This window comes from Marmota monax, unplaced genomic scaffold, assembly GCF_021218885.2.
Source record: "Marmota monax isolate L192 unplaced genomic scaffold, Marmota_monax_Labrador192_F-V1.1 WCK01_AAM20220418_F8-fsc00061, whole genome shotgun sequence".
NCBI lineage: Eukaryota > Metazoa > Chordata > Mammalia > Rodentia > Sciuridae > Marmota > Marmota monax.
Genome location: NW_026695230.1, coordinates 6,139,741 through 6,155,242, shown reverse-complemented (window position 1 = coordinate 6,155,242; position 15,502 = coordinate 6,139,741). Strand labels below are relative to the sequence as shown.

At 47.4% G+C, this 15,502-nt stretch overlaps 1 protein-coding gene across 7 annotated transcripts in view; it reads left to right on the top strand.

Moving 5' to 3' along the window:
- The window catches only part of Nav2 (neuron navigator 2), a 379,713-nt gene that overhangs the window by 307,827 nt on the left and 56,384 nt on the right, over positions 1 to 15,502 (top strand). For 2 of the 7 annotated variants that reach the window (XM_058576946.1, XM_058576944.1), the window contains 6 exons: positions 4,894 to 5,275; positions 5,998 to 6,700; positions 9,480 to 9,947; positions 10,638 to 10,703; positions 12,086 to 12,130; positions 14,467 to 14,627. In XM_058576946.1, the coding sequence (XP_058432929.1) occupies positions 4,894 to 5,275; positions 5,998 to 6,700; positions 9,480 to 9,947; positions 10,638 to 10,703; positions 12,086 to 12,130; positions 14,467 to 14,627 (1,825 nt within the window). The remainder of the gene's footprint in view (positions 1 to 4,893; positions 5,276 to 5,997; positions 6,701 to 9,479; positions 9,948 to 10,637; positions 10,704 to 12,085; positions 12,131 to 14,466; positions 14,628 to 15,502) is intronic. The other 5 variants (XM_046438276.2, XM_058576947.1, XM_058576948.1 and 2 more) reach the window with 4 other exon arrangements.

Below are 15,502 nucleotides of genomic sequence, written 5' to 3'. Positions count from 1 at the left end.
ATGCAGCCTCCCACCCTCCTCCCTCACACCACTCTGAGGAATGCTAAGGGCCATTACTCCTCTCTGAGCAGCATCAAGCTGCAGGAAGATGTGTGTGTACCCTTCCCACAGCCGCTCCTGGGCCGTGCGTGGCTCATTGGGGTTCCAGTCACATGCTGGTGTACCCCAGGTGCGTGGGCAGCACCCAAGCCCCAAGCAAGTCCTGGGGTGGCTCCACTGTGTCCACTGGGAAAACAAGTAGAGGACAGACTGCCTGCCTGGCTTTCACATCTGAGGAACAGGGATGCTATTGTCTGAAAGACATGAGGAGCAGCCTCAGGTAGTGATGGGCAGAGGGGGAGGAGAATGAGAGTGATCCCTGGGAATGGAGGTTCTCTTTGTCTTTGAGGGACTCTGTTCCCTCAGGGACATTGAGGAGCACTGAGGGTGCCCCCACAGGGTACTCGTGGCCATCTGTCTCACCCCGGACCTCTCATTGGTGGTCTGTGCAAAGAATCCCCTGCTTGAGGCCTGAAAGTCTGGACAGGTGTCCTCAGGAGAGCTGGTGAGTCCAGGGGCGGCCAAGCCATGGTGTCTGGGAGGAGGGTGGACCTTGATGTCAGATGATCTTGGGTTGAGGTCTTCACTCTGCCATCCTCAGATAAGCTAATCAACCTCCTCAGCCTCTGCCTCCTCGTTCATAAAATAACAGTAATTAGACCTGTCTCGGGGTGAGTGTGAGAGCCATACAGACAGACTTTATCTGAACATGTTCCTGTCAGTGCCTGAGACTTGGGAATTGCTCAGAAGTCACTTCCTCTCTCCCCCCCCCCACTCTTTCCTCCCTCCTTTCCTCTGGATTCTCTGTCCCTCTCCCATCCTTTTCATTCATTTTACCAATATCTAGAAGTTGATGCTCTTAATGTCTTTTGTTTGCACTTTCAGAGCAGTTCATCCTGTATTTTGCAGGGCTGTATTTTGGTGACAATGTTTTGATGGCAGAAAGCTTTAACACACACATCTCTCCCCTGTGTATTTATCTACATATCTGTATCCTTGACCTTTCAGGGTCTTGGCTCAGTTTTGTGGAAGGCATCACTCCTAGTGCCAAGGTACAAAAAGCACACGTCACTATTCCCTCTCATTTTCAATGTCTGTGAAATTTGTAATAAAATGTTCAGGCGGGGTGGGGGAGATATTTCAATATCAGTTTATTTTTTACTACTCTGGGGGAAATAAAATTTTTGAATTGGGTGCCCTTGAATGACCCTCGAGGTCTTTGCCTATCCCCTGGATAGGGGATGGTAGATTTAGCTGGAGATGAAGCGGGGCTGATGCTTCTGCCCACCTGCTGGGAACTATTGCTAATAACTGTGGGCAAACTACTTTTCTTCTTCAAACCTGTATTTTCATGGTCTATAAAACAACCTCAGGGAATAAGATGTATGTGGAGGGACACAGTACCTGGCAAGACAAACAGCAGGTGATGATGCTAAGGCCAATAATTATTTCTGTTAATACTGGGGCTCAAATTTAAGCCAGTTTGGGTTCTAGATGTGTAGGAGATTCAGGTATAAGGCGGGAGTGTCCCTGACATCTGAATGCTTGTGGCCCAGTAGCAGTAAAATAAGTGCCCCGTCCGCCTTCACCCAAGACAAGAATGGGGTAAATACTAAAGGTGGATGACAGCGTGCTGAGGATTTGCAGAGGTAGGAGCATTGGTGATGGAAAGAGCCCCCATTGCGGAGCCCCGCCCCCCCCACATCTGGCCCATTGAGTTCACCATCAGCTCTGTAAAAGATCTGTTAATTCTCAACTCTGTTTTATACCCAGTCTAACAGTCTCAGAATTGGGAAGTGACTTCCTCCAGGGTCACACACAGCAAGTGAGAGGCAGCACCCAGTACTAGAACTCAAGTCCATCAAACTCCAAAGCCCATGCCTTTCTCCACACCACACCAGGCTTCCAACCCCTCAGGCCTCCCCTCTGGCTCTCAGGAGCCTGGCCTCCCCTCTCAGGTCCCTTCTGGCTTGTTTGTCACCTGTCCACTTGGTTATTAAATGATTAAAGAGATTTCTACCTAGAGGCAAGGAAAATTCTTTGAAAGAAGGTCCTCTCACCATGGCGACAACCTGCAGAGGCTTCAAGGTAAACCAGAGGGAAGAACTCTGTACAGCCCCTTGTCTGGTCTACTGGCCCTCCTGTTCAACTTTGAGCACGGAGAGGCTCTTAACTCCCAGGAGGTGCTGCCAGTGATTTGGCACATAGCTCAGGAAGGACCTGCTAGAGGAGATGTGAACTCAACATTATTAGAATGTCCCTGGGTAGTTACAGTAGCACTGGGAAGGCTGCTGACCTGGACCAAGTTGCAGGGAGGTGATGGTCCAAGGGTTGTTTTTCCCAGAGGGAGAGAGTCTGGCCATGGCCCTGGTCCAGGGGCATGTGTACACTCTCTGTTGTTGGTGGGATCAGAGTTGGAGGCATCCTGCCCAGAGGCTAAGCTAGAGCTTCTCTAGGACTGGGGTTGGGGTGAACCAGCCAGACAGCCTGTAGTATGGAGGAGATCTAATAGGTGTAGATTTAGGTACTAATGAGTATGCAGAAATTCTCATATTCTTAAACTTTTAATTAAGAAAGGCTGTGTGGTATAGGGGTTAAAATGCGGGAATGGCAGTTACACACCCTGGAATCACTTCATTGCATATTTCCTCACTGCATGATCTTGGGAAATTTCCTTTTTCACTCTGTGCCTCAGTTTTTTCATGTAAAATTGAAAATATTAACTATTGCTTGTGGGTTTTTGATGAGAATTATATTAAGTGATGCGTATAACACACTTTAGCTTAGGGCCTCTCACTTAGTTTATTGTTGCTGCTGCTGTTTTTAGAACCACTACAATTTGACTGGGAGAGATAGGTCTAAGAATTAAGGGAATAAATAATACAGTAACCCAGGATGTGGAATATGCTAAATTTTCAGTACATCATTCAAGCATATTAGAATATGTAAGAATGTGCTTAAATGTAACCTCCATAAAGGTTAAGGATTTGAATTAGTTCACGGTAGTATTCCCAGTGCAAATAAGCTTGCCCAACACATAGAGGTTTCCAAAACATATTTGTTGAATGAATATTTTCAAAACCAAGCTTTTTCCTGCCTTGGGGCCTTTGCACATGCAGTTCCTGCTGCCTGGTATTCGCTTCCTGAAGCTCTTTCTCTCTTCTCATCCTTTAGGGCCCTTTTTCCAAAAGTTATCACCTGACTGCAACTCACCCCTCCCATCATCGTATCCTAAATTACGTCAGTGTCCAGGATGTCTGTCCCAGACTCCTTGTTCATTTCCTGTTAAGAGTCTTCATAATTCACAATTGCACATTTATTTGTGTTTGTTTTTTCACTCTCTGCCTCTCACTGACTATAAACTCCGTAAGATGGGAATCAGTCTTATCCACCGATTCTCACACCCTCCTTGGTGCCTGGTAAGTAGCAAGCCTAAATGTGCCAGAACTGTTCAGAGGAAGAGAACACTGGGCCGAGGCAATTGGGTTAATTTTCTACTCGTGTATGAGATGAACACTGGACTACTCAACTTCTTGTCTCCTTCTCCGATGGCAGAGTCAGATGAAGTAATTCTGTTGAAGTTTGTGCATATGTTCACTCATTTACTCTCCAGGCCTCGACTGGGCCCTTGCTTGTCCATTGAAGGGTGGGCTCTCCCCTCTGTGTTCCAGGCCACAGCTAGGGTGGGCCTTCACAGTCAGGGAGAGTGTTGTTATCTCTGGTGCTCCTACCTGGCTGGAGTTCAGTTTGTGATGGAGGAGGGACCAAGCACAGGAAGGCACCCATAAGGTGGAATGCACAAGGGGAGAAGGGGCTGGGGAGAGAGCTGGATAAACTTAGGTTGCCTGTCTGTCTTCAGTGTCCCATTCAGCCACGGGATTCTGCAGAGGAGGGGTTTAACCACTGTTTCAGGACACGGGTCAGGCCAGGTTCCTGCAAGTGTCCGTCTCCATTGCCTGTCTTGCTGATGCTAGCCACTCTGGGTCCTCAGGTGCCTGGATGCATTGCTGACCTGCCTTCCATTCACACTGCTGCTTCTCCCTCCTGGCGTCACCCCCAGGCGGCCTCCAAAGCCTTCTGGTTTGCATTATGTCTTTCAGGACAGCAAATCATTAACATCACACTTCTGTCCCCTCCTGGGTTCCATGGTCAGCAGGTCAGGGTTCTTCCAAAGAAAGCTGGCTAATTATATCCCTTGTCAGAACAAAACCCTGCAAGGGGAGCCACTCGGTGGCCTATAAATGCAGCCAGAATGGGAGCAGCACTGTTGCCATTAAGGCTTTGTCTCCTCCCAGCTCCGGCTCCCCTGATCCTGGTGGAACCAGCAGCAGCCTTCACTTGCTAACTCACCCCTGCGTGTGTTGGGCTGTGGGATGAGCTGGATCCGCAGGTCTCCCTGCCAGTGGAGGCATAGGAAGCAGCAGAAAAAAGGGAGCCGGCAGGGAGGCTGGAGGCTGGCTAGAGAGCCGGCTGCGGGGGTTGGAGGCCTGCGCCAAGTGCCAGAGCGAAGCCGGTGGCTGAACTCCTGTCACATCTCCCTCTGCTCTGCCACCCCCCTTCCCCAGGCTTCTCCTCCTTTTTTCCCCCGGTCCTTTTTACTTTCTTCCTCTCTCTTCTAAGAGATTTCTTTATATTCTTTACTTTCCTTGGACCAAAGGGCTTTCTAACAAGATAATCGGCATACAGAAGTCCAGACTCTTAAAGTAGTTTTATTTATTTATTTTTTACAGTACTGGGGGTTGAACCCAGGGCCTTTCACATGCAGGGTGAGTGCTCTACCTCTGAGCTACATTCTCAGCTCTAAAAATCTGAACTTTTCTAAAGTAATGACCTCATATTTATTCTCTGCCCAAGTCCAGGGTATCAGACCTTTTGGGTGTGGAGCGAGGGCCACCCTGGCCCGGGACTTGGAGGAGGACTAATGCAGGAAGTCTCTGTTCACAGACTGATGCTGAAAAACACTCACAGGTGGAGAGGAATTCCCTGTGGTCTGGTGATGACATCAAGAAATCAGACGGAGGGTCAGACAGCGGCATAAAGATGGAGCCCGGTTCCAAGTGGAGGCGGAATCCTTCTGATGTGTCGGATGAGTCTGACAAAAGTACGTCGGGCAAGAGGAACCCCGTCATCTCCCAGACAGGCTCATGGCGGCGAGGCATGACAGCTCAAGTGGGCATCACCGTGCCAAGGACCAAGCCGTCGGCCCCTGCGGGTGCGCTGAAGACCCCGGGAACTGGTGAGTAAGAGGCCAGCACCTTCCTGGGTCTGCAGCTGCCAGTTTAAAACCCAAAACCGTCGTAACTCTAGTGAGGACTTATTATAAATTCCTTCGTTGGGTTTAACCACCCCCTCTCAGAAAGGCTCACATCCTGCCCTTTTACTAAGGGGAGCTGGGTAAGCAGCTGAGCCCTGAAAGCAGCTCAACTGCGGGGGGTGGGGGGGGTTGGTTGGTTTAACCGTACACCAAATTGGTTTAACTAGATACCAGGCAACCTCGGCGCACCTGGTTCAGGCTGTTCAACTGCATATCGGTATGCTGAGTGTCACCCGTGAGTTAGGAAATAGGTGACAAACGAGGGTATGAGTCCACCTGGAAGTGTTAGGCACAGCCTTGTAACGGACAGAGGGTGAAAGGTCAGAAAAAAGGCTCCTGGGCAAAACAGTGATTGCGATCTAGTAATTTTATTTAGTTTTATTTTTCCATGTTTTTTATGGATGCATTATCATTGTTCATAATGTCCTGGGTAAATTTAGACTGCTTCGCAAATAAGTAAAATCCTCAGCACTTCCTAAAAGGCTCCCTGACAGTAATACACTAGATGATCTTCATGGAAAACTCTCTCCCTTAGCCTCAGGGTACTGCTTCCCTGAGGGGAAAGTGAGCCCCTTCTTCAGAGTAAGGGAAGCTGGAAGTCGGACTCCTGGTTTGCAGGCTAACCTTGCTGATTTCTCTCTCAGGCAAAACAGACGATGCCAAGGTGTCTGAGAAGGGGAGGCTTTCACCCAAAGCCTCCCAGGTGAAGCGCTCCCCATCTGACGCAGGCCGCAGCAGTGGTGACGAATCCAAAAAGCCCCTCCCCAGCAGCTCCAGGACGCCTACGGCCAACACCAATAGCTTTGGGTTCAAGAAGCAGAGTGGCTCTGCTGCTGGGCTCACCATGATCACAGCCAGCGGGGCCACAGTCACCAGCAGGTCAGCCACACTAGGCAAAATCCCAAAGTCATCTGCGCTTGTCGGTCGGTCAACTGGACGGAAGACGAGCATGGATGGGGCTCAGAATCAGGACGATGGGTATCTGTCTCTCAGCTCCCGGACAAACTTGCAATACCGGAGTTTGCCGAGGCCCAGTAAGTCCAACAGCCGGAATGGGGCTGGGAACAGGTCTAGTACCAGCAGCATAGATTCCAACATGAGCAGCAAGTCCGCAGGCCTGCCGGTGCCGAAGCTCAGGGAGCCTTCCAAAACGGCCCTGGGCAGCTCGCTGCCAGGTCTGGTCAACCAGACAGATAAGGAGAAAGGCATCTCCTCGGACAATGAGAGCGTGGCTTCCTGTAACTCGGTGAAAGTGAACCCGGTTGCCCAACCTGTGCCCAGCTCGGCTCAGGCCACTCTCCAGCCCGGGACTAAGTACCCAGATGTGGCCTCCCCAACTCTCCGCAGGTAAGTGAGAAAATAAATGGTACCAAGCAGAGCTGCAGTAGGTGAAAGGGCATCCTAGGTTAAGAAGTTCTTGTTTCTTCTTGCCGGGCATGGTGGTGGTGCATGCCTATAATTCCAGCAACTCAGGAGGCCCAGGCAAGAGGATTGCAAGTTGGAGGTCAGCCTTAGCAACTTACTAAGACCCTGTCTCAAATTAAAAAAAATAAAAAGGGCTGGGATGTGTCTCAGTGGTTAAGCAACCCTAGGTTCAATCCCTAGTACAAAAAATAAAAATCCTGTTTCTCAGTTAAAGTAACCTCTATTTTTCTTCTACTTCAGTCCTTTTAGATAAAGTTGTTCAGGCAGTTTCTGCCTGCAATTTTGTAGTCCAAGGGTTATTTTTCCCTGTTGGGATGGAAAAAGGCAAACCTCTGAAATCATCATTCTAGGTTCAAATCATGAGACCATCTTAATTAACCACTGTGTAACCTTTCTTAACAACTCTGCCTCAGCTTCCTTATCTGTAAAATGGGGATGATGATTCTTCTCCTGAGGTTTTTGTAAAGTTAATCTTTGCAGCCAGATCTGGCCATCGTAAACTCAACACTCAGTAAAAGTTGATTACCATCCGAGATGAGGTCTTGATACACTCTTAGAACAGGGTCAGTAGCCCAAGGAAAGCAAGTGATTTTTTTTTTTTTTTCCTGATCTTGGTAACTCTGTGACTGAGCTTCCTCATTGTGAGAAACATTGATCTTAGCTGGATCTTTTCTGTACATCCCAGTGTTCTTTTTAATATCACATACATACTTCCAAGTTAGTCTCTGAAATTTTAACTTTCTTTAAAAAAAAAAAAAAAAGAAAGAAAACATCTTAAAGCAGAACAATTTCTGAAAAGGAGAAATTGATTTCCCATTACCTTAAAAAGGCATCATTTTTCCACATTTCCACACTCAGTGCAATTTCTTAATGTAGAAACAGTATTCACTGTTTTTTAATCGTTTCTTTGACATTTTGCCTGCTTATATTATCTCGTTGCCCATTGGACCATCCTTACATCGAAGCTGAGCATAGTTTAGAGCTCATTCCACCTCCCCGGGAGATTTCTTGTCATAAGAAAGAATGAGTCCCAAGGACGGAAAATGAAGCAGTGAAAAATGAAAAACTAAAGGCACGTACATACTTGGGGGTGAGCGGGAATGTTGAAAAGACTTCAGAAGCAGCATTCCACTTGAAAGGTATAATGAAACTGTTCACTGTCCTTTGTCTAGACTTGATTATTAGAATTTCAGTAATGATTTTTTTTTTTTTTTTGAGGGGGAACGTCCTGTTGGCCTGCTCTTTGTTGTTTTAACAGTTTGCCTTGTAAATGAAAAATTTCTCTGCTTCTTGCCTCAAGTATCACATGTAATATCTGCTCTTTGGTATTACAGATTCCCTTTAGTAACTACAAAGGCATTTCACTAGACCCTGAGGCTGGTGTGACCCAATACGTGAGAATGCATGCAGCTCCTTAGGTCTGCACTGAGCCCCAAAGTGAATCTCACTTTCCCTAAGTTGTTCTTGATTCTCTTGCTGTGCATTAATATGGAGAGTGAAGGGAGGTAGCTAAGTCTTGAGATGATTCGAAGGACTCACAGACAAAGACTGGACTTGTCTTTGGGACAAGTCTTTGGGATGGGGAACAGTTGCATAAAAGACAGGAAAAGAAGGATCAGATTTTGGTTTTCTAACAGTTACAGAAGAGCTTGGCAATGGAGCAAGTTACCCGTTAGTACTAAGGTCCCCGTAACTGGAAGTATGTAAACATTCTAAAGCCAAGATTCTACAATACTGTATTTCATTATCTGGTTTTCACCAGGGGGAAAGCATTTCTCTTCTGTCACCAGATTCTGTGGTGAGGATTGGTTGAGGATATTGGTTCTATGTCTGCTTATCTTTATAATGAGTAAAATTTGCAGGATTGGAGATGACATAGATCACCACTTTGAGTAGCTGGGTGAAACACAGTCTGCCTAATAGTTTCATCACTTTTACTCTGGGTGGAATAAAGCCCTTGCATTACTTGAATGTGACTTTAAGACATCTCCTCGGTTGGCAGAGAGCTCTGTGCTGATGGAAGAAGGAGGCCTGTATGCCATTTCCTGTGCTGCATTGTTGACCAGGGAGATGACATGAAGTGGCACTTCTGTGTGTCTGTTCCAGAGGCATGATTTGTACCCAGCATGTCTGGCCTAATGTCTTGTGAACCCAGCAAGTTTTCTGTGTATGTCTCCTACCCTAAAATATACATCTTTTGGGCATTCCTTTGAGGATTAATCTGTGAAGATACTTTTCCCAGGCCCCATCCAGATCTAGACTTATGTTCTTGATTCCTTGCATTGTGCTTAGCGACTGGGATTGAGCTGTCTGCTTTGTGTCCTGGATAGGAAAATGACTTAGATAGCTCTTCCCTCTTAGATGTTTCCTGGTCCAGGACAGTTTTCTAGTTAGTCTATAGAAAGAAAGGGAGGTGCCACCTTGGACCAGTGTGACTAGCCCAGTAGAAGGACGAGCCTTCCTCACCACCCATTGGTTCAGAGAGGACCAGGATCTCAGCTGCATCCTAGAACTTGCAGTTGGCACTTGTGATAGAGGTGTCATATCCAGGCCTTTGGCCAACTTTTTTCCAATTCAGTAGGACAGATGGTGTCTCCCTCTCCAGGGAGTCTTGCTGCCCGCTATGCCCTACTCTCCTCTTAACAACTCAGCGCCCCTTGGCCTGGGTGTTCATCCCACACAACCCTTTGTCTCTTCACAGACTCTTTGGTGGGAAGCCTACCAAGCAAGTGCCCATCGCCACAGCTGAAAACATGAAAAATTCGGTGGTCATCTCCAATCCTCATGCCACCATGAGCCAGCAAGGTAACTTAGACTCCCCGTCAGGCAGCGGCATCCTGAGCAGTGGTGGCAGCAGCCCTCTCTACAGTAAGAACCTGGACCTCACCCAGTCTCCTCTAGCCTCCAGCCCCAGCTCTGCCCACTCGGGCCCTTCCAACAGCCTGACCTGGGGCACCACTGCCAGCAGCTCCTCAGCAGTTAGCAAGGATGGCCTGGGCTTCCAGTCTGTGAGCAGCCTCCACACCAGCTGCGAGTCCATTGACATCTCCCTCGGCAGTGGAGGGGGACTGAGCCACAATTCCTCCACTGGCCTGATCGCCTCCTCTAAGGATGACTCTCTGACGCCCTTTGTCCGAACCAACAGTGTGAAGACCACACTGTCGGAAAGGTTGGTGCTGTGCCCCTGGCTGTCCCTCTCTCTCTCTCTTTCTCAGGAAGAAGCTGTTTCCAGAGCACAGAGATTAGGTTAGGAACCCCAAATGTTAATTCACCTTTGCCTGCGAGATTTCGTTCTTTCCAGTTACTGCTCTTTCACAGGGAGGCCAATTTGGGATGGAATTTAGCTTGACTATGCTTTCTGTTACCTCTTTGTCCTGCGGTTATCCTTGGTTATCCTAGAGCTGCTGGATGTCTCTTGGGTGCAGATCTATGCTACCATTTGAAATGGCATTCAGCCTTTGAAATCCTCCCATTTTACTCTGTTCATTCGTCAGCGCCTTCTTTCCCCTCCCACTTGTAATTGTGCAAAGGGGGCGGCTGTTCCAGTGCAGCCATGAGACGTGTGGTGGCTGGATGTTCACTGGGCCGCTGGGTAGATTTAGTGTCATAGCAAACACCCTTCCACCGAATTGCCACTGGCCACAGTGATAGGAAATCAAGAAACTGAAGGTGTCCTCAGAGCCCTGGCTTTCACTGCAGTAGTGATGTGTGGCCAGTTTCTGCACTTGGGAAAGAAACCTGGTAAAGAGGTTAGTAAAGAGGAAAGTAAAGAGGAAAATATCACTTGTGTGTAACAACGCTTCTCCTTTTCTTCAGTCTAATGTTCCTTCTCTTGTTTTCTACCTGCCTGGATTTCTAGCCCTCTCTCTTCCCCTGCTGCTAGCCCTAAGTTCTGCAGAAGTACTCTGCCCAGGAAACAGGACAGGTAATGATGTTGTAGGCCGGGGCCCCACACAGGCCTCCTGGCTCCTCTGCCTGTCTGTTGTCAAGCCAGATGTTTTGTGCAAGGCTGTTGGCCTGAGGCTTCTGCTTGTGTTTGTGGTTCTGGTGTATTCTGTGACACCCAGACATGCCAGTGAGTGTCTGTTCTGCTGTCTGAAGCTCAGGGAGGTGGAGTTGGGCTGGCCCTTTCATTCCCAGCATGGGAAGGCCACCTCAAAATCTGCCCCTTGACCTGGAGTGGCACAGGCTCTCCCTTGCATCTCCCGTGGTCTCCTGTGGTCTCCTGTAGCATGTTCCCTGCTCCCCAGATTCCTGCCATTGCCTCCCCACCCCAGCCCAGAAATGGTGTACCACCCACTGTGCAGCTTGGCCCTCTGCTCTTGTCAGCCCCTCCCCATGCAGCTGGCTCTTCTCCCTTTCAAAGTCCTTCCCTGCAGTTTGGCTCCTCCTGTCGTGCAGACTGTTGTGTTCAGTGTGCCCCTTTCCTGAAATGACAATGAGAAGAATATGCAGATTGTAGAAGCTTGTGTTCACCCCCAGCTGTGGGTGGGCCTCAGGGATGGAAATTGACCTTAAACTTGTGGAGGAGCAATGGCTTCGCCAAACATAACAAGTAAATGTTGTTTCATGCTAAGGGAAAAAAAAATTAATGGAAACCCTCTTCACCCCATCAACAGCAAAAACTTTGTTTTTGTCAGACTCACAAAACAAGCTTTTAAACCCTGTTCTTTGGAAATCCAAATGCCTTGACTCTGTCAGCCAGCAAGTTGGAACTTGCCCGACTCCAGCCCAGGGCTCAGCTCCCTGCTACGCCTTTGCTAGGTTAGAAAGAGGGAGAAATGGAGAGGGACCTGGAATTCACTTTGTTACAGATGAATTTCAAATATGCAGACTGCTGGCCCCTTGAACCCCTTCAACAAGTCCATTCTCCCTCTTGAAGCCATTGCCAGTGGCATTTAGGAGGCGGGCCAGAGCTAAGGGTGCAGGGAAGCTGGTATTTCTCTCTCCAAGGAACCAAGGTGGTAGTAGTGCAGAGATGGGCAGCAAGGGCTGTGCTTCAAGTTGGGGCAGCCCCTGAGTTTGGCTTTGAACCTGTGGAAAAGGAGAAACGATTGGGGTTGAGCGACTCAGGCCACCTGGTGACTTGGGGTAAAGTATGTACTGTGTCAGCTCAGGCCCAGGACAGGGCTCCTTTTGCTTTCCCGGGTGGGGATGTGTTGCATGCAGAGCTGGGTAAGAGGGCTCTCCCTGGTGATGGGAGTCTTCCTCAGGGCTCTTTGGCCTCTTCCCCAGCCTTCTCCCCTTCGCATTCCCTGCTCCCTGTGCTTCTCTGAAGTTCTTCTTTTTGTTTTAACTTTCCTACAGTGACCCGCACCTTGATAGGAACACTTTGCCTAAGAAAGGACTCAGGTATCTGTCTCCTTGCACCCATGCCATCTGTTGTGGCCTTGGAGCTTGCTGTGTGGCTCTCTCATGGCTGGTGGGGGTTTGTACTGGGCCGGGGATCTCGCTTTGGCCACTGCAGCAGGACCTTTTGGATGACCGCTCCCGTGGATCCCACTAGTTCTCATCTCTCCATCTGTGGCTTATTTGCTTGAGCAGGGGCTTGTGCTTCTTCAGGCTTAATGTGATACAACCATCTCATGACAGATGTCCCTGGGCAAGCCCAGAGAGCAGCCACTGCTACTGCTGGGCCCCAGTGGGATTCATTCCTGAGCACTTCTCCTCAACCATTCTGTCCACATGGCTGTCTATTCTAGCAGAAAGAGCATGACTTATAGCGTGCTGATTTGTTAGATAGCTCCAGAGCCAAGGAGAAGAGGGATATTTCACTCCCGATTTAAAAACATTTAACTTTTTGGATTGAAAAAAAAAAAAATACTGCTAAAGACAGATACCTTGCTCTTATGTAGATGTTCTAATTGATAACCAGTTGGCTTTCAACACCCCCACCAAGATGTGGTGTGCATGTATGACAATAGAGACTACCAGGAAGGAATATCCTTCCATGTATAGTAAGTCATGGCTTTATTCATTTGGGGGGCTCATTCTGGTAAAACAGGATGCTATAAGTCACCGCTGCTCATACCATCCACCTCACTGTGCCAACCCTAGGAACTCCAGTTTGCTCCTGCCTCCCCTATGGTCTGACTGTCATCTCTCCTGCTTCCTAAACACCTCATTCTTCATAGCATCGGCTTCACCCTGAGCTAAGCATTAAGTGCTTTTGCCTAAAATGGAATTTGGAATGTGATGTTTCATTGCCGTCATGTATGTCTAGTTGATTAACCTGCAGCTCTTAAGACTGAGCACATTTTGAACAGTAACGCGAGGTAGGTATCAATGCTTCCTTTCAATAGGAGCCCTGAGTAAAGTCAATTCTAAGGAGAGTGTTAACATCTCCCGACAGCCTGGGAGAGGGCATTCAGCTCTGTTGCCTTCAAGTCAGCATGGCCTTTGGTACTTGAGAGTTCATGTGGTGACTGTGAGCACAGCTTGTCAGCGACCGTGCTCGATGCTTTAAGCAGCGGCCTCTCCTTATACCAATTTGACATCGATGCCCCTCTTTGACCCAAAGGAACCTAGGTTCTAAACATTAATGTTTTGAAATGGTGTATTTCTGTAGCATATCTGCCCTATCAAAATTATGTCACTGTGGCTTTTAAAAATTGGTATTTGGAAAAATTCACAATAGGGATCTGTGACAATCTATTTACAAGCAACTAGTGTGCTTTAGAAAGTTGGAAGTCCATTGACCATAGGAAAACCCCTCAGGAGGAAGCATTTCTGTGTTTCCTTTCACTCTGGCTCTCCCTGTCAAGTTCACTCCCTCAACACACACTGGTTGCACCCTTTTTTAAGCCAAATGAATCTCTGTCGTTACCTAATCAGCAGTCATTCCATAGTACATAAGTGCAAAAGTCCTGGGTGCTTTAGGAATTCTAGATGTTGTCAGCGGGTACAAAGAAAAGAGCATGGATTTTGGAGTCAGAAAACATGGATTAAAATCTCAGCTCTGTGACACAGGACAGGGAGCTCACCTTCTCAGAACATAAGATGAGAATAATCAATCTTAGGCTTTAGAGAGATAATGCCCATACAGGCATCTGGCACAATGAGATGTTCAAGGTCATTACCAAGTACATTCCAGAGCACAACAGAAGGTGGGCCACATGACTTCTGAAGACCCTCTCATGCTAATCACAGTAACTTGGGGTTCCTTCTGTGAAGGCTCGAATGTGCTAGATTGCAGCGACTGCTATGAGCATCAGTGTCTTCAACCCTCCCTTCACACCTCAGCTTTCTAACGTGCTGTGATTCATGGCTATTTAATTGTGCTGTAGAATGCAGATGCCAGGAGTCACCTAACTGAAACTTCTTCGAAGCTCTAACAGCAGATCCTTCTGTTGCCTCTGTACTGTCAAGGTTGGGGTTTTGACATGACACTGTCGTGAATCAACATGTTATAGTTACGCCCAGTGACGGCTCTTTTGAGCATTTACCAGACTTCTTCCCTTTAGGTATTCCCTCCAAATTGAAAGAATTATAATTTTCTCCAAATGCAGCCAAGTAGCATAAAAGGTTTTAAGAAACTTCAGAAGTTTCAGGGTGTGTAGGGATATGTTTTTTTTTTTTAACCAGCTTTGGATATATATTTTCTTTTTATATATTGTCATCAGCTCCACAGAGATCATTTTCATAAGTGTTGTTCATAGTTCATTCCAGCCTGGTTTCTGTCTGCCCAGGTATACTCCCACCTCCCAGCTTCGCACACAAGAAGATGCAAAAGAATGGTTAAGGTCCCACTCTGCTGGAGGCCTGCAGGACACCGCCGCCAATTCCCCTTTTTCCTCTGGCTCCAGTGTGACTTCTCCCTCTGGAACGAGATTCAACTTTTCCCAGCTTGGTGAGTAGCTACTTGTCATGAGCCATAGACTGTATTATCCATAGAGAGGAGGTTGTCTTAGGATTTGGAATACACAGGTAGTCACATCCCTCTCATTGTCTGATCAGCCTTCAGCGATGTAGTTTGATTATAGGAGATAATAAAAGAAATAAAGAGACTAGCAAAGTTTGGGGTATGCTAGCCAATCATTCTCTTCCTGTAGTTGGTTTAGGGAAGGCAAACAGACCAGCCCATTCTTCAAGAGAATGCATTCCGTTTCTTAGACCTTTAAAGAGGGTTTTACAGCATATCTCATGCTTGATCATTCTTGCCCCCTTATTAAGCTGGAAATAAAATTGAAGTTTTGATTGAACAAGTATTCTTGGAAATGCTTGCTGCTGACATATGCTTTGACTGGCACAATGGGAAAGGAGAAGAATTTGTAACACAGTCCCTGTTGACATGTCAGTGGATTCTTTTCTACAGAGAAAAACACACCCACGCAGACCTATAAAACAGAATAAAAGAGAACAATCCAAAGCTTTATAGAAAACCGTGTAATAACAGAATAGAATCATATAGTGAATATTATATACAGTTAGGAAAAGATCGGTGCCAGTGGGCATTCAATAATAATCCCGAAGGTTTTGGGGAAGCAGTGGGATGGGAGCTGAGCTGTGGAGGATGGATAGAGGGGGAAAATATGTTCCAGTCTCCTCTCAGTATTCAGAGAGGAAGCCTTTTCTGAATATTGTAAATTCAGAGTCTGTAAGGATAGGTGTGGCTTGTGATCAAGTGAGGTTTAACTCAGTTTTGATGAACTAAATAGGTACCTCTGAAAATACTGTGTAATACTAATACTGACATGGATAGAATTTTAGTCAGAAAGCTAGTTT